Source organism: Trichoplusia ni, chromosome 26, assembly GCF_003590095.1.
Source record: "Trichoplusia ni isolate ovarian cell line Hi5 chromosome 26, tn1, whole genome shotgun sequence".
Classification (NCBI taxonomy): Eukaryota; Metazoa; Arthropoda; class Insecta; order Lepidoptera; family Noctuidae; genus Trichoplusia; species Trichoplusia ni.
This window is the reverse complement of record NC_039503.1, coordinates 4,317,399-4,342,659: the sequence shown is the minus strand read 5'-3', so window position 1 is coordinate 4,342,659 and position 25,261 is coordinate 4,317,399. Positions and strand designations below refer to the sequence as shown.

The 25,261-nt window shown below is 40.6% G+C and overlaps 1 protein-coding gene across 1 annotated transcript; it reads left to right on the top strand.

The window, feature by feature from the left end:
* The first annotated feature begins 1,486 nt into the window (after positions 1–1,486).
* On the top strand, positions 1,487–25,261 carry LOC113505642 (ATP synthase subunit beta, mitochondrial-like). Its single transcript, XM_026888445.1, has 14 exons — positions 1,487–1,696; positions 2,227–2,561; positions 3,102–3,285; positions 10,721–10,798; positions 12,314–12,496; positions 13,177–13,314; positions 13,778–13,875; positions 14,617–14,715; positions 15,334–15,492; positions 15,941–16,063; positions 22,989–23,201; positions 23,833–23,952; positions 24,282–24,353; positions 25,118–25,261. Exons 1-14 carry the CDS (start codon positions 1,645–1,647, stop codon positions 25,220–25,222), a joined length of 1,959 nt encoding a protein of 652 aa, XP_026744246.1. The 5' UTR covers positions 1,487–1,644; the 3' UTR covers positions 25,223–25,261.

Sequence of the window (25,261 nt, the reverse complement as noted above, 5' to 3'; positions counted from 1 at the left end):
AAATGACTTCAAATAAAGAGTCCTGAGCCAGACTTGATGCTGTAAACTGAAGGCGGACGGAGTCGCTGGCAACAACTAGTGGGTAATGTGGGTATGTAAGGAGAAGTTTGAAAGTGGCACCGTTTACAGAGAAACTACGTAGCAATCGGCTGCCATGGTATGGGCATGTTATGCGGAGGAATGAGAATCAAGTGGTGAGGAAGGTGTTGAGTATGGATATGGATGGATATAAGGAAACGACGGATGGATTGTGTGAAAGACAATGGCTGCAAAGAGAGTTTCTTGTGAGATGACGTCAGATAGAAAGTCGTCAGACGGAGGAGGTAATACATAGGTACTTAATACATGTTTCGCCGAAACCAAATAGAATAATTGTGGTAAGAGCAGGGGTATGATAATTAACATCTGGAATTTATAGAGTTATTGCCGGTTCTTCTCCATAAGAATGACACTTTAGAATCGCGCAACTAGAGTCGTCATTGTAGCGTTTTGAAAATGCCTGAAAAACGGCCTACTTGACATAAAAACTTTTGATTTAAATTTTGACGTTTTTTGACCGAAACCAACTCGGCTCAAAGCTCAAACCAAACGCGTCAGATTACACCAACTATTAATGATCGGTGTGAGAACCTGCGCGTTGTGTCGACAATTAACCCTTTACATAAACGCCCCGTCAGGGAACATGCTGACGTGTGCCTGATATATCGTTATGCTAGCTTTAATGGTGGTAGCCAGCTTGAATACACAATAAATGAGTTTATAGATGAAACTTGGTACACAGATAGTTTATAACCGGGATTAACACATTTTTTTTGTATCAAGCCCACTGCTTTGTGTCTCAATGCTTTGACAGGTTGAGGACTATTGAGGAGGCCAGATAGGCAGTCGCTCCTTGTAAAATACTGATACTTAGCTGAATCCGGTTAGACTGGAAGCCAACCCTAAAATACTTCCACGATTCTTAGTTGTGGGAAAATAGGATTGTTTTTATCCCGGTTTAATGTTGCCGTGGGATCATATTTAAAGCGGACGGGCCCGCGGGCAATGTACAGTATAAATACAAGTTTTGGCCTTAAAAGTAGATATTTTTACTTCGTTATCAAATCGTAATAGCTTTCCAGTCGATAGTTTTTGCTGATGTATATAATATATGTAAATCCCATCCCTTACAAATCCAAAATGATGGAACACAAAATCTATTACCAAGTTTCGTCTGAATCCGTTCAGTAGTTTTTACGTGAAAGAGGAACAAACGTCCATATTAAATACAAAACTTACGATTGATACCTACGCGCCACGGTCATATTGACCAGACCACAATGATGATTATTATTATAAGTAATTCATTGATTGAACACCTTAATTATTCCCTCTTTTAAAATCAACCAAAATCTGGACAGAAAAATACAGACACAACCTCTTTCACATTTCCAAACCTCTTTAGAAAGCGTCAAATAAATAATTTTGCAATAAAAAAGCAAATGATTTTCAAAAAAGGAATTTAGCTTTGTTCCAAGGCAACATCTATTTTGGACACCACCTAACACCTTCTCTAAGTCGAAATTATATTATTTTATTTTAATAGAATTCTTTGATCTTGGTTTTATATATCTAATATACTTATAGCGGCAAACCAAGTGCAAAATGAAACGATTTACGAAACTTCCCGCCGAATACTATCGTGTCGGAAGTGCTTGTAAGTTTTATAACATTCTTGACATTTTTTTTATTGCGCTAGGCTGGCTTTTCGTTACAAAATGTCTGCTTTACTACATCTAATGAATACGACTTTAGAAATACGACCACGGACTTATTTTATGATATTTTTTCGCGTTGTAGCAAATTGTCATTATTGTGTCAAAAAATCGAATACGTTTTGTCCGTCAGGCAGATTTCTAAAAATATTCGATATTTTTTTAGAAATAAACTGAAAAGCTTAAAAGCTTTCTTCTGGTTCTCCTGCACGGATACCCAAGTGCTTATAAAAAAACCTACATAACTTATTGAGAACTAGCTTTTATCGCGTTATATCGAGTTTCCAAGAGAACTCTTCAAAAGTTCGGAATAAAAACTATCCATGTTCTTTCTCAAGGTCAAGTCTATCTCTTTATCAAATTTCATTAAAATCAGTTCAGAGGTTTAGACGTGAAAGCTTAACAGACAGACAGAGTTACTTTCGCATTTATAATATTATTAGGGATAATTTCCTTTAAACCTTTTCAACAGTTGGCCACGGCTCAAGACCCATCTCATCAATACCAACTCGAGATTTTGTGAAGAACCTCCCGGATGCTCCGTCATCTCCAAAACTAGACTCGAAGACGAAAGCTCGCCAGTACACTGAGAAATGGCGGCTACCATCGCCGTCCACGACTAGGAAAAGTCTGTCCAGTAACAGGGCGAAGGTTGTCCCTTTGCCTAGACCGACCACGGTCCTCAACTCGACGATCAACACTGCCGATAGTTGGGAACCGTATGTCGTGAAGTCAGGACTCCAGAACAGAGTTAGGCCGATGTTCAAACTCGGAGCTTGTGTTACTTTGAGGTCGTTTTCGAAGAAGGTACGTTGTGTTTTAAAGTAGCTGTTGCTAGTGGCTCCACCTGGCTGCAAAAATGGGGATAAAAACTTTTCTCGTGTTAATCCAGGTTATAAACTATAGTGTGGCCCAAATTTCATCTAAAACCTTTGTGGTTTTTGTGTGATGGAGTTGCAAACATTGATCTATAGAAACTTTGGCTTTTATAATATAAGTAGGATAACTGCATGTCCTTGTAGTTTTTCGTATGGTTGATGTACAACCTGGTGTCGGAGTTATAGTCAAAATTAGGCATCTAAAATTGCTGATGTGTTCTTTGAAAAATACCGAGATAGTTGATTTGACACGTAACTCCTTTTGTTTTTTTTTTATTTTAGTTTTATTGATAGAAACAACATATTCATTTACTTTAGAAACTAGGGGTGCAACTTGGAGAAGGCTTGACAGGCTGAATTGAGAAAGACCTCCATCAATATTATCGTCAAAAGAATACATCCCATTAAACTCACCATTCTCTACGGCATCAAATCAATGTCACATACTCAACAGAGCCGTTTGTTTTAGTTTTCCACATCCCAAATGGCTAGAGCGCCTACACCGAAGTCCACTCCGCCGCCGGCTGCCCCCGCGGCCCCGGCGGCCCCGGCGCCTCCCCCGGCGAAGAAGCCCCCGGCCCCCACCAAGACCCCCGGCCAGGAACCCCAGAAGCTCTCGTCCACTGCCGGGGCTGAAGGGAAGATTATCGCCGGTCAGTCCGATCTGTTCTACTACGACCCTTATTATTAATCGGCCTGTAATTAAATATCAAGGAAGCAATATACCTATTTCTAGAAGCTTTTTGTTTTATTTTTTTTTTGTAGTTTTTGCTCCTCTTTTCTTGTTGGGTACGGTTTTTGGCAAGACAACTTCCCATACCGTTTTTCCAGTGATCTTTTTGGCTAACTGACTTTCTTTCTACTTCATTTTCAAATTGAGAGCCTTCAATATCAGTTGGGTCTTGAATGTGATAGACTGTCACCTCATGAGACTGTCAATGTGATAATGTGACGCTCAATGGTATAGATTATTTATGTGCGTGTGAACTGAGGGACCACACTGGGAATTCGCGAAATAAGAATCCTAGGATTTAGTAGTAGATTTAAAACAATTGTAGAACGAACCTGGGAATTTGTAAACAAATGTATTAAAAAACTACGACCCATAAAGTGAGGTCCCTCAGTTCTCACAGACGATCAGCCAGATCTCAGAAAGTGTCTTAAAAAATAGGGTTTTGTGTATTCAGACTTTTAGTAGAGAATTTTTAAAGATATTTTATAAGTAGTAGACCACAAGGGATTGAAGATAAAAAAAAATATGACGACCGAACTGTGGTCCCTCAGTCCACATTAGTACGAAAAATATTTTGGTAAATATAACTGGATACAATTAATAAAACCGTTCTTTTTCTGCATGAAGATTTAGTAGAAGTCTTAAAACAATTTGTAAAAAAGAAATGAGCCCAAAATAACAAAGCACTTTGAAGATAACGATGTTTAAAACTGGTCCCTCAATCCTCACCTCCACCGACGTATGTGCGAGCGCTAGCTGCTAGACGAGAGGATTATCAGAATGTCTAGTGTACTTAACTTTTAGTAGTAAGTTCCTACTAAATAATAAGTATCTAAAACTGTGCATTCCTTATCTCTTAGCTGAGATAATACACATTTTTCAAATCTATAAAAATACATGGAGTAGTATGACCACAAATAAAACGAAATGCAGACAGTATTATTTCATTTTATTTAATACTAGCTGTTGCCCGCGACTTCGTCCCCGTGGGTAGAAGATATTTATGATTTATACCTGCCCTGTTTTTTTTTTCACATTTTCCATTGTATCTTCGCTCCTATTAGTCGCAGCGTGATAGTTTATAACCTAAAGCCTTCCTCGATAAGTGGTCTATTCAACACAAAAATATTTTTTCAATTTGGACCAGTAGTTCCTGAGATAAGCGCGTTCAAATAAACAAACAAACAAACTCTTCAGCTTTATATATTAGTATAGAGTATAGAAGTATAGATAAACCAGTTTGTATGGTTTGTATGCTAAAAATTAACTTAAAGTGCCATTTGAATGTAGCTTAATGAATGTAAATATATTTGTTGGTCAGTACTTTCAATAAGTTTAAGATTTTGGTCATCATAACAAAAGAAATATGGTAACAACGCCATCTTGAGGTTAAGTAACGTAAGTACTTCCAACCCTGAGTACTGTAAACCGTTGCACTGTTTTACCGACTATCACGTCAATATCCAATCCAATTGATTATGGCTGCCTTCACACTAGCGTTTATCTAGCGTAGGCGTTTTATGACCGTAAGCGCAGCGCAAACGCCGGGAAGACGCGTCGCGTGCTTGGCGTTGTTGCCGCTTCTCTACTGAAATAATCAGTACGTCGTGCTAGTGCCACGTGTGCGCGACGTATGCGCCGCGTTAATGCGGTGTCATGTACAATCCTGTTCGCCTCCTACCTCTCCTCGCCTGCCATGAAAAGTCTTTTTCAGCCCCAAATATGTATCCTGATATCTATTATTTCTTTGTGCTTTTTGTAACAATTCATCAAATACGTGTGTCGGAATTTGAAAGTAAGAATAAAAATAATTTGAATCATTTATTATGACCTGTTTAGAATAAAGCATAAAATAATCACTTTCGCTTAATCGTACACTCCATCATGGTTTCTCCCATCGCCTTTTATTTTCTTGTCTCCGCTCTAATTTTCCTTTAAAAAGCGCAGCCATAAGGCATGTTTCCTAGGCGGTATTCATTTTGTTCATGATAATACCGAAATGACTACGAAATGCTCCAACTGCAGAGGAAACTTTACGACAACGCGACGCATACGTTCATCGAACGTCTGTGCTGGACAAACGCTAGTGTGCAGGCAGACTTTTCGTTTTGACTTGATTTCTGTTAAAAGTAACAGAAATCAAGTCAAAACGAAAAGTCACATTTCAGAAGGATTTTAGCCAGCGCCCAAACTAAAAATAAGATTTCAACGCTGTACTTCATTAAAATCTATATACATATAAATACAAATACGGTACAGGTACGTATCATTTTCATTAACTATAGGAATTAGAATGTTTCAGTTTCAGAGATGAATAAGTTGTATGGCGACATTTAAATTGGTTTTCGCCTAAGGATTCGTGTGCTTATGCTGAAAGGTATTCGATGGTTACTTTCAAGTAGAACTTTAACAGCGTTATAAATATACGGTTATTTAAAAATATATATGGGATACAAATTTCAAATTCATGACCGATATTATAGGAAATCAATGTATGTATATATCCTTCCATCTATATAATATATGTACCTATCCTGTAATCCTTCCTCTAAAATCCATACATGTTTTTATTACAGCGGTATAATGGCCAGAGGTCGAATACCGAAAATTTGTTATGAAGATCAGTTCAATATTTTTAGGAAACATGCTGAAAAATTGAAAGATCCAAAAATCAAATATAATGATCCAATTTTTTTAATACTATCTGAAGAACTTGAGCACAGAATGACTCCCTTGGCTTTGTATATATCTCTACAACGCAATCGAAATTTCATTTTCGGTAGTGATATTCCATCGCCTGACCACACAACTGACCCCACTTGGTCAAACGACAACCCCACAACTTTCAGTGATGAAAATAATTGTTCTGCAAGCAGTAGTCCTTCATCATTGTCATCGGCAACTAATTTTAACTTAGGTGTGAGAAAATCCAAATCATTTTCATTTAATCTTGATACATATGAATGGAGAAAAATAAAACCCTTAAGTGGCTATAAGAAACGGAGTGGTACTTCAACGTATAGGCAATATAAAACGTTGCCAAAATACAAATGGAGTCACATATTAAAAGAAAAAATTTGGACACATTTAAAACTACCGTGCACATGGGTCTTTAAGAAAGATAGGATCCAGGAAGATAAAATTAATTTGCACGGAAAATGTACCCAATGTAGTGCGGAAATTAATTTATCTAATCAAAAAATGACTGACAAAATAGTTAAATTTTTGTGTAACGTTCGTAACTTTGATGTTAAATTCAAACATAACTCGAAGACTAAGTCCAAGTTAACGCCTTATAGAAGGCAACAATTGGCTAAAGAACTACGTTGTAAGCCAGCTGTCATGGTACATAATGACTTGGCTTCAAAACTGATTGACAGCGAAGACCACAAAAGTTCTCCTGTATTGCCATCCATATCGGCCTTAAGAAAAATTAAGTCAGATGCTAGAATGGAACATTTGCCTCATAATAACCCAATTATTTCGTTATTGATGATGGCTCAAAATCTTGATCATGACAAGAATATTATTCGTGAAATAAGTATCTTTCCAGATTTTCGTGTGTTTTTTTGGAGTGACCGCCAAATTAAGTACTATAATGAGTATCACGCAAAATTTAACAGAACTACCATAACAATAGATGCTACTGGTTCCTTCTTCGAAAAGTTGAGTCTTCTAGATGGTACAAACGTTACAAAACGATTATTTTTATACGTAGGCCTTATCACAGGTAACGCTAAGTTTAAGTCCGTGCCTATTTTTCAAATGGTAACAGACTCACATTCTGATGAAAATATTTTGATTTGGTTAAAAAAATGGTTAACTTTCGTAGATAGCCCACCACACGAAATCATAACTGATGATTCATCGGCTTTAGTTTCTGCTAGCGTTAAGGCGTTTTCGTTATGCAACTCCACCAAAAATTATATAGTACAATTGTTTTCCTATTTCGACGGCAACAACACTCACATTCCTAAAGCTTTTATCAGACTAGATACGAGTCACTTCATCAAATCACTCCACAATCTAACATGTTTTAAGTCTAATATCGATGTGCGGATAAAATATTTTTACATACGCTGTTTAATATTTTTAAAACATTGTGAAAATTATGTAACTGTCAAACAAACTATCCAAGACATTGTTAATGTTTGCCTTGGTCAGTATTCCAATGATACGAACAATGACTGTAAAGAAGCTAAATTACGTCTTAATAAATTTATAAACGGAGTGGAGGAAGTTGGTCATTTGGATTCAGATGGAAAAGAATCAGATGAAACATACATATTTGATAATATTACGGAGGATTTTACTTTTTCAATTTGGTTCGAAAATATTCTTAAAACTATAAGAAAGAAAAATCAAGCTGCCATGGTCTTAAAATGTAACGAAAATTTATACTATTTTCCACCGTTCATTCCAACTTTAAGAAGAATAATATTAAGACTTCCATTGTGGTCAAATTTATCGTGTTCTTATTTCGATTCCGAAAATAAAGCACCATCATCGTCAGGTGTAGAAAGTTACTTTAAAACTTTAAAACACTTGGTTTTCAAAACTAAAGTACAAAAGTATAGAATCGACGAGTTCATTAACAATTACTCCATGCTTGTAGATGGAATAATGAAAACTGCCCTCGCTGAACTAGGTGAAGATGTAGTAAATAAAGTAATCCCACCCAAAAAACGCTCTAGAAAAAGAAAACGTAACGTAAATTTTAATGTAACTCGAGAAAAAAGAAACGCCAAAAAAGTTAAATCTAATACTTCTACTTGTTTTAATGCGGATTCAATATTTTCTGATCAACCCTCTTTTATTGAAAATTGGAGAGGAGAAGCTGAAATGAGTAAAGAGAAAACAAATCATAATGTAAAATTATTAAAAAATGGTAACTTGTGTCATTCAGTATTACTAAATGATAAATATGTTACTCTTAAGAATACTTGTGGTTTCGATTCTGTAATGTATTTTTTGAGTGCAGGATTTTACGAATATGAGAATTTTCGAGACGTTATGAGCACTTCTGATAAAGATTTAATTCCACAATATATAAACAAGCTCTGCGACATAGAGTCTACAGACGATGACATTTATTTAATGAGAGCAAAAATTGCTACACAATATTTTAGCACATTAAATGAGGAAGGAAACCATATTAGCTATGATTGCCAGTGTAATATTACGTATATATTTGAACATATTCTTCTAAAATATGTTTTCAGTGCAACTTTCATAAAAAAGTGTTTAAATACTTCCTGCCAATCAAACTTAATCAAAAGAGACATTGCATTTTTACCCTTAAATATAAATGTTATTGAAATATTTGGCATAGGTATTTTAGAAGAGGCAATAAACATTGATGAAGGAAGCAGGAACTGTACCAGTTGTGATGACCAAGTTAGTTACAATTACGAGACTTCAAAAATTATATCATTCGATTTAAACGGCACTAATAAAAATTCTCTTACTAATGTTCCTATTACAATAACCGTCAAGAATCAAACCTTTAAAATCATGGGTGCATCTGAATTCATTCCAGCTTTAATTCCAGGCGGTCTTGGCCATTACCGATGTCACTGTTTTATGAATAAGCGTTTCTTTTGTTATGATGATCAAAATTTTAAACTTATTGAAAGTACTGACCAACAAATTTATTTACATTCATTAAGCTACATTCAAATGGCACTTTAAGTTAATTTTTAGCATACAAACCATACAAACTGGTTTATCTATACTTCTATACTCTATACTAATATATAAAGCTGAAGAGTTTGTTTGTTTGTTTATTTGAACGCGCTTATCTCAGGAACTACTGGTCCAAATTGAAAAAATATTTTTGTGTTGAATAGACCACTTATCGAGGAAGGCTTTAGGTTATAAACTATCACGCTGCGACTAATAGGAGCGAAGATACAATGGAAAATGTGAAAAAAAAAACAGGGCAGGTATAAATCATAAATATCTTCTACCCACGGGGACGAAGTCGCGGGCAACAGCTAGTATTAAATAAAATGAAATAATACTGTCTGCATTTCGTTTTATTTGTGGTCATACTACTCCATGTATTTTTATAGATTTGAAAAATGTGTATTATCTCAGCTAAGAGATAAGGAATGCACAGTTTTAGATACTTATTATTTAGTAGGAACTTACTACTAAAAGTTAAGTACACTAGACATTCTGATAATCCTCTCGTCTAGCAGCTAGCGCTCGCACATACGTCGGTGGAGGTGAGGATTGAGGGACCAGTTTTAAACATCGTTATCTTCAAAGTGCTTTGTTATTTTGGGCTCATTTCTTTTTTACAAATTGTTTTAAGACTTCTACTAAATCTTCATGCAGAAAAAGAACGGTTTTATTAATTGTATCCAGTTATATTTACCAAAATATTTTTCGTACTAATGTGGACTGAGGGACCACAGTTCGGTCGTCATATTTTTTTTTATCTTCAATCCCTTGTGGTCTACTACTTATAAAATATCTTTAAAAATTCTCTACTAAAAGTCTGAATACACAAAACCCTATTTTTTAAGACACTTTCTGAGATCTGGCTGATCGTCTGTGAGAACTGAGGGACCACACTTTATGGGTCGTAGTTTTTAATACATTTGTTTACAAATTCCCAGGTTCGTTCTACAATTGTTTTAAATCTACTACTAAATCCTAGGATTCTTATTTCGCGAATTCCCAGTGTGGTCCCTCAGTTCACACGCACATGATTATTTTTGGTACTTAAGTGGCGTATTTTTGAAAACTCAGTTGTCGAACTGAACGATTCGTTCAGCTTTCGAGCTCGGAGAAAAGACGTTTGTTGAGATGGTCTATTGTCCAGTACACAAAAAGTAGGTGCAAAAGATCAACTTTATGGTATGTGAAATCCAGGTTCTCAAACGATGTTTTCTTTCATTGGTCAGTGGTGTCTTGATAAGAGAAAATACTTACAACTTTATAAAAGCACACTTTGCCTGCGTTGAGATCGAAAATGCTTACAAATCCAAGCAACCGCAAGGACACCACGACGGTTGGTAGTAAGCATTCCATGCAAAAGTGTGTAGCACCCGCAGAAAAAGAGTTAATTAAATCATAGTAGGTATTCAAGATTATGTTCCTTTTGTGTCCCATCAATTTCGATACTTTTTAATGGGTGAAACGCGTTAGGATGCGTCGGTCTCCAGCCGACTAAAAACACCATGACTCCCTTCTACTGCCTGAGCCAGAGCCACGGGATCGCTCGCGAATTCGCAAGGTCTTAGTGCGGGAATGCGGGAAAAAATCTTTACAGTAAATATTAACTCTAGATCAGCCACTTGAGAAAATATGAGATTGCAACTTATAAAAAGTACGTATTAACGCAGTGATCGGAGCCGTTGTGGACGTGCAGTTTGACAAGAACCTGCCGCCGATTCTGAACGCGTTGGAGGTGCCTGGACGAAGTAAGTATCGATTATAGAATGTAAGTAATAATTATTAGATGTTAAAAATAAAAAATCCCACGTTTGCAAATGTCAAAAGCAGTATCGTGTTGCCCAGGTAACTGGGTTGAGGAGGTCAGATAGGCAGTCGCTTCTTGTGAAACACTGGTACTTAGCTGTAACCGGTTAGACTGGTAGCCGACCCCAACATAGTTGGGAAAAGGCTAGACCGATGATGTTTGTAAATGTCAAATTTTATCAAAATAAGTACAGCCGTTTTTATAGTTGTAAATTGATGTGCGTCAGAATGGCTGGTTGCCTGTGGCGTTGGTATATGAGAGTTGATTTGAAAATTGCTACATAATTGCTTATATTTGCTACATATAATAAATAATTGCTACATAGGATATATATTTAGAAATAAAATATTTATTTTGACCAGCCATCCTGACGTTTGGTTGGCTGGTCACCTCCTAGTTTAAAGTTAAGCATGCAGAGTTTCCCGAAATGTATTGCGTCAATAATTGCTACATATTTACTTCATTTATCTAATTTAGTTGTAACTTCAAACATATGTTAAATCAAGGATATAGCAATTATTTAAATTATCCCAATGAAAAGTGCCCGATAAAATAATAAATGCAAATACTTAGTTATGTAGGTGTCGGTTTAATATCGTTTAGGCTCTGGTAACCGTGTAAGTAAAGCGATTCTTGCGTTAAAAAAATATGTACTTACCCTCAATAATCCAATAAGTATCATTATTTCAATTATTCTTAGTCATTGCTGATGCAGATATAATTTTGGAATCACAGTCTAGACTTATTTAATTTTATTTGACAATTTAAATAGTTCTATGTCAATATAAGGAATAAGTGCCTACCTATAGAACCTATATTTAATTCGTGTTTTGGTGTTTGTGACGATGAAGAGAGGAAGAAAGTTCGTTGTGCCACCCTTTATTATTTTATCAGGCACTTTTCATTGGGATAATTCCGTCTTAATCCGTTAATGGTTTTTGCGGGAAAGAGGTGAACTCCCTGTGTTCCAAATTTTTCCAGTGTTTATGCGTAAAAGATTAACTAACGTCTATCTATCCAAACAAACTTTCACGTTAAAATATTAGTAGGATTACTATACGCATTTAAACATGATTTTGCATAACATTTTCAAGGTATAGAGTGCGCAGTAGGGTTTATTAATTTCATGTGCCGGCGTAAGGGCCACTGACACCCCGGTCGAAAATATTGTGGCGCCCACTTGAGGGAAGCAATATCAAGTGTTAGTTTTTTGCTGATCCCAAGTAAAATTATATTAAGAATTTCATCTTTCCTTTAGCGTTACGTTTGGCGGTGGAAGTATTCCACCTCTAGCGTAGAGCACAGTTCTGAGGGTTTGCGCCAGGAGAGGCAAGAGACTCCAACTTCAGACCTTGGCACCCCCCAGAATTTGTCGCCCTGGGCCATCGCCCCATCGCGCCCACCCTAACGCCGGCACTGATTCATTTATTAAAATTTGTATGCATTCATTGTACAGAACCCCGTCTGATATTGGAAGTGGCGCAGCACTTGGGAGAGAGCGCGTGCCGCACTATCGCGATGGACGGAACGGAGGGGCTAGTGCGGGGACAGCCTATTATAGACACAGGCGCGCCCATCACTATCCCGGTTGGGGAGGGCACGCTTGGAAGGATTATAAATGTTATTGGAGAACCGATCGGTGAGGAATATTCAAATTTAAATGAAATGTATTGAAATATCCAGCAATTATTTAACATATTATATGTTCTCGATTTTATGTTGCAGGTTTCTTAATTAAAATTAACAATTTCACAGATTACACTATAATAGGTATATGTTGAATCACTTGAAACTTATGACCGTATAGCCTATATGCCAAAAGTGCACCGTTTGTTTTAAATAAATTAATTTTTGGATGCTTTAAATCCAAAAAAAATATCTATTTAAAAAAAAAATGGTACTACTTTCTCTTGGTTCTATTCGACTTGGCGTTGATGTCTAGGACATCCATAGACATGTAATTTCTTTATCCGTTTTTTTTTCTTTTTAGAACACCTTACGATTTCTTTGTCAACCTGTAGAAGACGTACCATTTTTTTTGTCTTGGTGTATTGGTGATATTCTTCTATATTGTAGAGATCAATATTTGACCTTACAGAGTTACTTTGCTGTAAGGTAAAATATTGTTGCTTCCTTATTTTGATGGAAACTTTCGTGAGTATGATTCATTATTAAATGATGTAACGATTTACTCACGCGTATTTATCGGGGTATCCCGACTAGTTTCGGACCCAACCGGAGTCCTTAATCATGAGCAGACGCATCTGCTAAAAGCGTGAGTAAACCGTTACATCATTTAATACTTCTTCCTCATCTTAGACGAGCGTGGCCCCATCGAGACGACAGAGTTCGCGGCTATCCACGCAGACGCGCCGCCCTTCGTCGAGATGTCCGTGGAGCAGGAGATCCTGGTCACCGGGATCAAGGTCGTGGACCTTCTCGCGCCATATGTCAAAGGTATGTGTTGCGAATCCGAACTAGGGAACAATCGAAACGGAAATAGTTAGAAAAGCACTGAGTTTAATTGTCAAGTGACACCATTTGTAAGCGCTGTAGGAGTGGATGCAACCACCCTATTTTTACTGGCAGGTGGTTTGTCTTGGGGGGCTTTCTTCTTCGTACATGCGAGGTGTCAAAACGGAACCCGAACTGACGCAGAGTTTTCTGTAGTTGTATCTTGATGTATCTTCCATGGGACTGAAATTTTCAATGTCGTTCTTCTGTTGCCACTATTACATTTATGACCACAACAAATTCGAAATTAAGCGTCGCTTAGTGTGGCCAAATATTTTGAAAGGGTTTTTTTTCTTAGGATATTTGTAAGGTTACTACTACGAGTAACTTACCCATAAGCGGTTGGTTTGAATCTCTTTTAGATAACCTATTAATTGTCTAATAGCTGTCCTTACATTATTTCCAGGCGGCAAAATTGGCCTTTTCGGCGGCGCTGGAGTTGGCAAGACTGTGCTAATTATGGAACTAATTAATAACGTTGCCAAAGCCCACGGTGGATTCTCGGTGAGTATAATCTGTTATAATTATTGAGCTGAATACTGTTTGCTGTTCTGTTCACGTTGAACTTATTGCCTTAAAAAACTTCGAGTCATCGTTTTTACAAAACGGTCGTATGTCACTTACAAATAATACTCATAGGTACTTCAAAAAAAAATTGGATAACTACGTTGATTGGAAAGTGGCGGACCAAGCCCTTTGGAGACGCGGTTTAGTTAGCAGGATGTCGTATTTCATCCCCATCCTATTTGCTACAAGTTATAAGTTTGCTACGAATGTCAAAATGTCAAGTCAACATTGCTACGAATGTCATATATTTTGCTATGCACTCCATCTGCCTCTTTTCTCCACAAATGTCAAGTCAACGTTACGAAAGTTAAGTCGATGGTGCTCCGAACGCTAAGTAAGTAAAGTTGACTGCACGGATAGCCGAGTGGTTGAGGTCACCACGCCAAACCCTCAATGCGCGTCGTCTCGCGGGCTCGATCCCCGCGTAGGACAAGCATTTGTGTGATCCACGAATGCTTGTACTGAGTCTGGGTGTCTTTGTGCATGTGATTTGTATGTTTGTGAAACCCCCCGCGACACAAAGATTAAATTCTTTAGTGCGGGAGTCGTGTTTAAGAAAAAACTCATCATGAACCTAAAATAATGTTTTTTTAAGAGAAATTCGACTCGACTGTATTATGATAAAATAATGCCCAAGTCTGTATGATCTTTTGAAAGTTTTTCATTGTTTTGATTTAGGTATTTGCCGGCGTCGGAGAGCGAACGCGTGAAGGTAACGACTTGTATCACGAGATGAAGGTCGGGGGCGTCATCACTGATGACTATAAGACCTCTAAGGTGGGTCCAATGTCACACAGATCTCACTATTTGATTTTTGTACGCGTAAGATAAGATTTCGTGAAACACACATCCTACGATGTGTCTATAATTTTTTGTTGAAGAAAGGACATTCAAATTATATAAAATCAGCTCTTGTCCGCTGGCCCGCCTTTTTTTTCCGGGGTGAAACGCTAATGAATTCAACCCATGTCGAGGGCACGGCGTGAGGATATGTCGGACTTCCACCGACTAGAAACACCCCGGACCCCTTCTACTACTTTAGCCAGAGTCTCTGCGCGACTTACTTCCGAAACACTTAGGAACTAATTAGACAAAGATGGTGATCTACGGACCAACCGCGTAAAACTTAACTTGTGATCGATTCAGTTGTGCTGTTTTAGCCGACTATATAAGGAAACTTCTTATGACAAAGTTGGTCAACCATTAAATTAATTAGATTAAATTAATTATTAAATTAATTAGTTTTAGTAATCATGCAAACACAGAAAAACTGTGCAAACAGTTTTGTGAGGTTTTATGTTCAAGTAAATGTTTGATAAATAAACAGGAACGGACCAACCGCGTAAAGATTAACTTGTGATCGATTGTAGTAAAGAATAGTATGTTTGACCCCAGGTGGCTCTAGTATACGGTCAGATGAATGAACCCCCGGGAGCTCGCGCCCGTGTGGCTCTCACGGGTCTGACTGTCGCGGAACACTTCCGAGACAAGGAGGGACAGGATGTGTTGCTGTTCATCGATAATATCTTCCGGTTCACTCAGGCTGGGTCCGAGGTGAGTTAGACCATTTCTGAGGAAAATTTTCGTCCTTTTTGCAATTTTGTATTTGGTAGATCTTTCATTGTAGTCCACTGCTGCAATTGGACTGCACGTTTGGTTTGCAGTTCTATTGCAGTCGTGTTAACTGAATTCAAACTGTATTTGAACTGCAGTTAGCAATTGAAATATGGTCCGTCTGTGTAGAGCCTTACTTAGCAATAATCTTTATTCTATTTACTTTATATTTTATTATAAAGTTCTCAACTTCTAAAAGTTTGTAAATTTAGGACAAAATTACAGAGATTTCACGTTAAAAGAAAAAAATATAAAAAAAAATGTTGACTAATTGAGAACTTCCTAATTTTTGAAGTTGGGTGAAAGGTTTGCTGTCGACAAGAAAGTGTGTATGATCACACTTATAAAATGAGTCAATATAATTAGAATACACATTCCTATTCCCCAGGTGTCAGCCCTGCTAGGCCGCATCCCGTCCGCTGTGGGCTACCAGCCGACCCTGGCCACTGACATGGGCACAATGCAGGAGAGGATCACCACCACCAAGACTGGCTCCATCACCAGTGTGCAGGTGAGGGGTATGCAGCGTGGGGCTGCGATTGTGACGTCAATATAATATAATATATATCCTGGGACAACTCACACACGGTTATCTGAACCCAAGCTAAGCAGAGCTTGTGTTATGGTAACCAGATAACTGATAAACTTACTTATATATTTCTAAATACATACATATTATAAAAAAATTACACCCAGACGCCAGGACTAACGCTCATGCTCATCACACAACATTTGTTCTGGGTGGGAATCGTACTCACGAACTCCGGCATAGCAGTCAGGGTCACTAACCACTAGACCAACAGGCCTGTCCATAATGACGGCATTGTATCGCGTATATGTTGAGATGGAAATAACTGGCTGAAAAACTCTATCCCGCTTGGTCGATGATTCAAAACAGGCAAGAATATGAAAATTAAATGTAGAATAATAATATGTTAATAATTTTCGTTAAAAATTAATGACTACATTCACTGACTGGTACTTTGTCTTCAGCCTTCACTGGTACTTCGTGTCAGGCGTTAGAGTCCCACGTGAGCGTCACATTGACACGGTCACATGTGAGAGTCAGACGTGAGTGTCAGACGTGAGGGTCACATGTGAGAGTCAGACGTGAGGGTCATATGTGAGTGACAGACGTGAAATTCACATGTGAGTGTCACACGTGAGGGTCATATGTGAGAGTCATATGTCAGGGTCACATGTGAGAGTCATATGTCAGGGTCACATTGACACGGTCACATGTGAGAGTCAGACGTGAGTGTCAGACGTGAGGGTCACATGTGAGAGTCAGACGTGAGGGTCACATGTGAGTGACAGACGTGAAATTCACATGTGAGTGTCACACGTGAGGGTCATATGTGAGAGTCATATGTCAGGGTCACATGTGAGAGTCATATGTCAGGGTCATATGTGAGGGTCACATGTGAGTGTCACACGTGAGGGTCATATGTGAGAGTCATCTGTCAGGGTCACATGTGAGAGTCAGACGTGAGGGTCACATGTGAGTGACAGACGTGAAATTCACATGTGAGTGTCACACGTGAGGGTCATATGTGAGAGTCATATGTCAGGGTCACATGTGAGAGTCATATGTCAGGGTCATATGTGAGGGTCACATGTGAGTGTCACACGTGAGGGTCATATGTGAGAGTCATATGTCAGGGTCACATGTGAAAGTCATATGTCAGGGTCATATGTGAGGGTCACATATAAGAGTCAGACGTAAGGGGTCACATGTGAGTGTCAGACGTGGGATCCAGGCGTGTGAGTCACATAAGAGAATCATATGTGAGGGTCACATATGAGTGTCAGACGTGAGAATTACAAATGAGAATCATATGTGAGGGTCACATGTGAGTGTCAGACGTGAGAATTACAAATGAGAATCATATGTGAGGGTCACATATGAGTGTCAGACGTGAGAATTACAAATGAGAATCATATGTGAGGGTCACATGTGAGTGTCAGACGTGAGAGACCCACGTGAGCGTCACATTGACACGGTCACATGTGAGGGTCACACGTAAGGGTCACATGTGAGAGTCACATATGAGTGTCAGACGAGAGGGTCACATGTGAGTGTCAGACGAGCGGGTCACATGTGAGAGTCAGTCGTGAGTGTCAGACGTGAGAGTCACATGTGAGAGCCATATGTCAGGGTCACATGTGAGAGTCAGACGTGAGTGTCAGACGTGAAGGTCACATGTGAGTGTCACACGTAAGGGTCACATGTGAATGTCAAACGTGAGAGTCACACGTAAGGGTCACATGTGAATGTCAGACGTGATGGTCACATGTGAGTGTCACATGTGAATGACAGATGTGAATGACAGATGTGAGGGTCACATGTGAGAGTCAGACGTGAGTGTCAGACGTGAGGGTCACATGTGAGTGTCACATGTAAGGATCATATGTGAGTGTCAGAGGTGAGAGTCACATGTGAGTGTCACATGTGAATGACAGAGGTGAGGGTCACATGTGAGTGTCAGTCGTGATTGTCAGACGTTAGGGTCACATGTGAGGGACAGACGTGAGAGTCACATATGAGGGTCAGACGTGAGAGTCACATGTGAGAGCCATATGTCAGGGTCACATGTGAGAGCCAGACGTGAGTGTCAGACGTGAGGGTCATATGTGAGGGTCACATATGAGTGTCAGACGAGAGGGTCACATGTGAGTGTCAGACGTGAAAATCATATGTGAGGGTCACATATTAGAGTCATATGTGAGGGTCACATGTGAGTGTCACACGTGAGGGTCATATGTGAGAGTCATATGTCAGGGTCACATGTGAAAGTCATATGTCAGGGTCATATGTGAGGGTCACATATAAGAGTCAGACGTAAGGGGTCACATGTGAGTGTCAGACGTGGGATCCAGGCGTGTGAGTCACATAAGAGAATCATATGTGAGGGTCACATATGAGTGTCAGACGTGAGAATTACAAATGAGAATCATATGTGAGGGTCACATGTGAGTGTCAGACGTGAGAATTACAAATGAGAATCATATGTGAGGGTCACATATGAGTGTCAGACGTGAGAATTACAAATGAGAATCATATGTGAGGGTCACATGTGAGTGTCAGACGTGAGAATTACAAATGAGAATCATATGTGAGGGTCACATGTGAGTGTCAGACGTGAGAATTACAAATGAGAATCATATGTGAGGGTCACATATGAGTGTCAGACGTGAGAATTACAAATGAGAATCATATGTGAGGGTCACATGTGAGTGTCAGACGTGAGAGACCCACGTGAGCGTCACATTGACACGGTCACATGTGAGGGTCACACGTAAGGGTCACATGTGAGAGTCACATATGAGTGTCAGACGAGAGGGTCACATGTGAGTGTCAGACGAGCGGGTCACATGTGAGAGTCAGTCGTGAGTGTCAGACGTGAGAGTCACATGTGAGAGCCATATGTCAGGGTCACATGTGAGAGTCAGACGTGAGTGTCAGACGTGAGGGTCACATGTGAGTGTCACACGTAAGGGTCACATGTGAATGTCAAACGTGAGAGTCACACGTAAGGGTCACATGTGAATGTCAGACGTGATGGTCACATGTGAGTGTCACATGTGAATGACAGATGTGAATGACAGATGTGAGGGTCACATGTGAGAGTCAGACGTGAGTGTCAGACGTGAGGGTCACATGTGAGTGTCACATGTAAGGATCATATGTGAGTGTCAGACGTGAGAGTCACATGTGAGTGTCACATGTGAATGACAGAGGTGAGGGTCACATGTGAGTGTCAGTCGTGATTGTCAGACGTTAGGGTCACATGTGAGGGACAGACGTGAGAGTCACATATGAGGGTCAGACGTGAGAGTCACATGTGAGAGCCATATGTCAGGGTCACATGTGAGAGCCAGACGTGAGTGTCAGACGTGAGGGTCATATGTGAGGGTCACATATGAGTGTCAGACGAGAGGGTCACATGTGAGTGTCAGACGTGAAAATCATATGTGAGGGTCACATATTAGAGTCATATGTGCGGGTCACATGTGAGAGTCAGTCGAGCGGGTCACATGTGAGAGTCAGTCGTGAGTGTCAGTCGTGAGAGTCACATGTGAGAGCCATATGTCAGGGTCACATGTGAGAGTCAGACGTGAGTGTCAGACGTGAGGGTCACATGTGAGTATCAAACGTAAGGGTCACATGTGAATGTCAGACGTGAGGTTCACATGTGAGTGTCAGTCGTGAGTGTCTGACGTTAGGGTCACATGTAAGTGACAGATGTGAGGTTCGCATGTGAGTGTCACACGTGAGGGTCATATGTGAGGGTCACATATGAGTGTCAGACGAGAGGGTCACATGTGAGTGTCAGACGTGAAAATCATATGTGAGGGTCACATATGAGAGTCATATGTGCGGGTCACATGTGAGTGACAGACGTGAGGTTCACATGTGAGTGTTACACGTGAGCGTCACATATGAGTGTCAGACGTGAGGGTCACATGTGAGTGTCAGACGAGCGGGTCACATGTGAGAGTCAGTCGTGAGTGTCGAGACGTGAGAGTCACATGTGAGAGCCATATGTCAGGGTCACATGTGAGAGTCACACGTAAGGGTCACATGTGAATGTCAGACGTGATGGTCACATGTGAGTGTCACATGTGAATGACAGATATGATGTTCACATATGAGTGTCAGACGTGAGGATCACATGTGAGTGTCAGTCGTGAGTGTCAGACGTTAGGGTCACATGTGAGTGACAGACGTGAGAGTCACATATGAGGGTCAGACGTGAGAGTCACATGTGAGAGCCATATGTCAGGGTTCACATGTGAGAGTCAGACGTGAGTGTCAGACGTGAGGGTCACATGTGAGTGTCACACGTAAGGATCACATGTGAAAGTCATATGTCAGGGTCATATGTGAGGGTCACATATAAGAGTCAGACGTAAGGGGTCACATGTGAGTGTCAGACGTGGGATCCAGGCGTGTGAGTCACATAAGAGAATCATATGTGAGGGTCACATATGAGTGTCAGACGTGAGAATTACAAATGAGAATCATATGTGAGGGTCACATGTGAGTGTCAGACGTGAGAATTACAAATGAGAATCATATGTGAGGGTCACATATGAGTGTCAGACGTGAGAATTACAAATGAGAATCATATGTGAGGGTCACATGTGAGTGTCAGACGTGAGAATTACAAATGAGAATCATATGTGAGGGTCACATGTGAGTGTCAGACGTGAGAATTACAAATGAGAATCATATGTGAGGGTCACATATGAGTGTCAGACGTGAGAATTACAAATGAGAATCATATGTGAGGGTCACATGTGAGTGTCAGACGTGAGAGACCCACGTGAGCGTCACATTGACACGGTCACATGTGAGGGTCACACGTAAGGGTCACATGTGAGAGTCACATATGAGTGTCAGACGAGAGGGTCACATGTGAGTGTCAGACGAGCGGGTCACATGTGAGAGTCAGTCGTGAGTGTCAGACGTGAGAGTCACATGTGAGAGCCATATGTCAGGGTCACATGTGAGAGTCAGACGTGAGTGTCAGACGTGAGGGTCACATGTGAGTGTCACACGTAAGGGTCACATGTGAATGTCAAACGTGAGAGTCACACGTAAGGGTCACATGTGAATGTCAGACGTGATGGTCACATGTGAGTGTCACATGTGAATGACAGATGTGAATGACAGATGTGAGGGTCACATGTGAGAGTCAGACGTGAGTGTCAGACGTGAGGGTCACATGTGAGTGTCACATGTAAGGATCATATGTGAGTGTCAGACGTGAGAGTCACATGTGAGTGTCACATGTGAATGACAGAGGTGAGGGTCACATGTGAGTGTCAGTCGTGATTGTCAGACGTTAGGGTCACATGTGAGGGACAGACGTGAGAGTCACATATGAGGGTCAGACGTGAGAGTCACATGTGAGAGCCATATGTCAGGGTCACATGTGAGAGCCAGACGTGAGTGTCAGACGTGAGGGTCATATGTGAGGGTCACATATGAGTGTCAGACGAGAGGGTCACATGTGAGTGTCAGACGTGAAAATCATATGTGAGGGTCACATATTAGAGTCATATGTGCGGGTCACATGTGAGAGTCAGTCGAGCGGGTCACATGTGAGAGTCAGTCGTGAGTGTCAGTCGTGAGAGTCACATGTGAGAGCCATATGTCAGGGTCACATGTGAGAGTCAGACGTGAGTGTCAGACGTGAGGGTCACATGTGAGTATCAAACGTAAGGGTCACATGTGAATGTCAGACGTGAGGTTCACATGTGAGTGTCAGTCGTGAGTGTCTGACGTTAGGGTCACATGTAAGTGACAGATGTGAGGTTCGCATGTGAGTGTCACACGTGAGGGTCATATGTGAGGGTCACATATGAGTGTCAGACGAGAGGGTCACATGTGAGTGTCAGACGTGAAAATCATATGTGAGGGTCACATATGAGAGTCATATGTGCGGGTCACATGTGAGTGACAGACGTGAGGTTCACATGTGAGTGTTACACGTGAGCGTCACATATGAGTGTCAGACGTGAGGGTCACATGTGAGTGTCAGACGAGCGGGTCACATGTGAGAGTCAGTCGTGAGTGTCGAGACGTGAGAGTCACATGTGAGAGCCATATGTCAGGGTCACATGTGAGAGTCACACGTAAGGGTCACATGTGAATGTCAGACGTGATGGTCACATGTGAGTGTCACATGTGAATGACAGATATGATGTTCACATATGAGTGTCAGACGTGAGGATCACATGTGAGTGTCAGTCGTGAGTGTCAGACGTTAGGGTCACATGTGAGTGACAGACGTGAGAGTCACATATGAGGGTCAGACGTGAGAGTCACATGTGAGAGCCATATGTCAGGGTTCACATGTGAGAGTCAGACGTGAGTGTCAGACGTGAGGGTCACATGTGAGTGTCACACGTAAGGATCATATGTGAGTATCAGACGTGAGAGTCACATGTGAGTGTCACATGTGAATGACAGAGGTGATGGTCACATGTGAGTGTCAGTCGTGATTGTCAGACGTTAGGGTCACATGTGAGGGACAGACGTGAGAGTCACATATGAGGGTCAGACGTGAGAGTCACATGTGAGAGCCATATGTCAGGGTCACATGTGAGTGTCACACGTAAGGATCATATGTGAGTGTCAGACGTGAGAGTCACATGTGGGTGTCACATGTGAATGACAGAGGTGAGGGTCACATGTGAGTGACAGACGTGAGGGTTACATGTGAGTGTCACATGTGAATGACAAACGTGAGGGTCACATGTGAGTGACAGACGTGAGGGTCACATGTGAGGGTCACATGTGAATGACAGACGTGAGGGTCACATGTGAGTGACAGACGTGAGGGTTACATGTGAGAGTCAGAATGATTCTTGCGCCTTAGAAAATTAGAACCTAAACTTATTTTCAAGTAATCCATCTTCCACAGGCTGTTTACGTACCAGCTGACGACTTGACGGACCCTGCCCCGGCGACGACATTCGCCCACTTGGACGCCACCACGGTGCTGTCCCGGGCCATCGCCGAGCTCGGCGTGTACCCCGCCGTGGACCCCCTGGACTCTACATCCAGAGTCATGGACCCCAACATCATTGGGCCAGAACATTACGGCGTGGCTAGAGGCGTGCAGAAGATTTTGCAGGTACGTTGGACCTTGTGTGAAGGATTGCAACGCATTGCCATACACTGACACAAAACCGTGGATGACGTAGCACGGCGGTTCAGGTTTACTCAGTATGAGTCTGATACTACCCGTTTCCTCCCCCGAGGGAGTGTCCATGAGGATTCCCCAGCTTTAGTCCCATTTTGGTCCGTATAAAAAAGTTAAATAATAATATTACAACTTACATACACCGCCATCTAGTCTCAAACTAAGCAAATCTTGTATTTTGAGTACTAAATAACTGATAGGCATATTTATATATTTCTAAACATTTTATAATGTAATTACACCTAGACACAACATATGATTCTGCTTATCACACAAACATTTGTCCTGGGTGGCATCAAAATCAAACCCACGACCTCGGGTGTAGCAGTCAGGGTTACTAATCACTAGACCAACAGGCCAATCAATGAAAACAACAAATATGTGAACATCATAACAATCGCTTGGAGAGGCCTATGTCCAGCAGTGGACTGCGATAGGCTGATGATGAATGAATGAATGATGAATAACCGTCGCTTAACTTCGGTCTTTATTTTTAGTATTTCCGCATCAACCCTTATTTCCCTAATTTGGCGTTGGACTATACTTGCCATTGTTCGTCCAGGACTACAAATCCCTGCAGGACATCATCGCTATCCTGGGAATGGACGAGCTGTCGGAGGACGACAAGCTGACAGTGGCTCGCGCGCGCAAGATACAGCGCTTCCTGTCGCAGCCGTTCCAGGTTCGTTCTCACGAAAAAGACGCGAGTAACCATCACAGGCAATTGAAGTTAAACTTCTTTGCTATATTGTACGAGATGGCAATTCATTTCATTTTTTTTTTCAATAATTTTTGACTGATTTGTTTATAATGTATAGATGTCTAAATCAAAAATATTTAAAACCCGGATGGTGCAGAAACGTTACGCCAAATTACCTATTTATAAAATAACTAAATACACGTGATATGTTTCTTCGGGAACACTTTAAGTCAAAAACAGTGTTACCAGCTCTGATCCGTTGAACATTTGGTACGAGGATCGTTTGCCAGAATTTGTCTTCTATGTTTTAGGTAGCTGAAGTGTTCACCGGCCACATCGGGAAGCTGGTCAAATTGGAAGAGACTATTAAAGGATTTAAGAGGGTAAGGATAAAGACGGGAAGGAGCTCGTGGCTAAGCTATAACCGCATAAGTGATTCGATCACAGGTTAAGCTATGCTTGACGCGGTTGGTCCGCAGATGGGTGACCATCATTGTCATAACGAGTTCCTCCGTGTTTCGGAAGGCACGTTAAATTGTGGGTTCCGGCTGTTATTCCTACATCTTTGACAGTCGTTACAGGTAGTCAGAAGCTTGAAAAAGTCTGACAGCCAGTCTAACTAAGGGGTATCGTGTTGCCCAGGTAACTGGGTTAAGGAGGTCAGATAGGCAGTCGCTCCTTGTAAAACACTGATACTTAGCTAAAACCGGTTGGACTGGTAGCCGACCCCAACATAGTTGGGAATAGGCTAGGCCAATTATAAGAGGGTAAGGATAACTAGTATATTCAGCATTTTAATAAAAAGGTACTCCATCTTTAACTCATTCATCATAAGACATTGGATTGGGCTGGACATTTTTGTCGCTTGCCCGAAAACTTCTTGGCCAACATATGTACCAAATGGGTTCCATCATGATCCCAAAAGAGTTGGCGCGACGAAATGGATACCAAAACAAATAGACAAGAAGAGCCATAGACCGGACAGGTTAGAAGAATCGAAGGAAGGCCTCGAAGGTTAGAGGGACAGTAAAGGTTACATGAAAAGAAAAACCTGATATTTTTACTAAATTTATTATTAGCCATTAGAGGCTTTCCTTGACCGTTTGCAAGAATGAGAAATACATTAATACATACCTTTTCATAACAGATCTTGGATGGCGAGTTAGACCACATCCCGGAAGCCGCTTTCTACATGGTAGGGACAATTGAGGATGTTATCGCTAAAGCTCAAGATTTGGCGAAGAGCGTGTAGTTGTGATAACCATATTTATTTATTAAATATCTATATATT

Coding starts and splice junctions, on each gene's coding strand:
- LOC113505642 (XM_026888445.1), top strand. CDS start 1,645: ATGAAACGATTTACGAAACTTCCCGCCGAATACTATCGTGTCGGAAGT. Junction 10,799..12,313: donor GTTGGAGGTGCCTGGACGAA/GTAAGTATCGAT, acceptor TTCATTGTACAG/AACCCCGTCTGATATTGGAA. Junction 14,716..15,333: donor ATGACTATAAGACCTCTAAG/GTGGGTCCAATG, acceptor GTTTGACCCCAG/GTGGCTCTAGTATACGGTCA.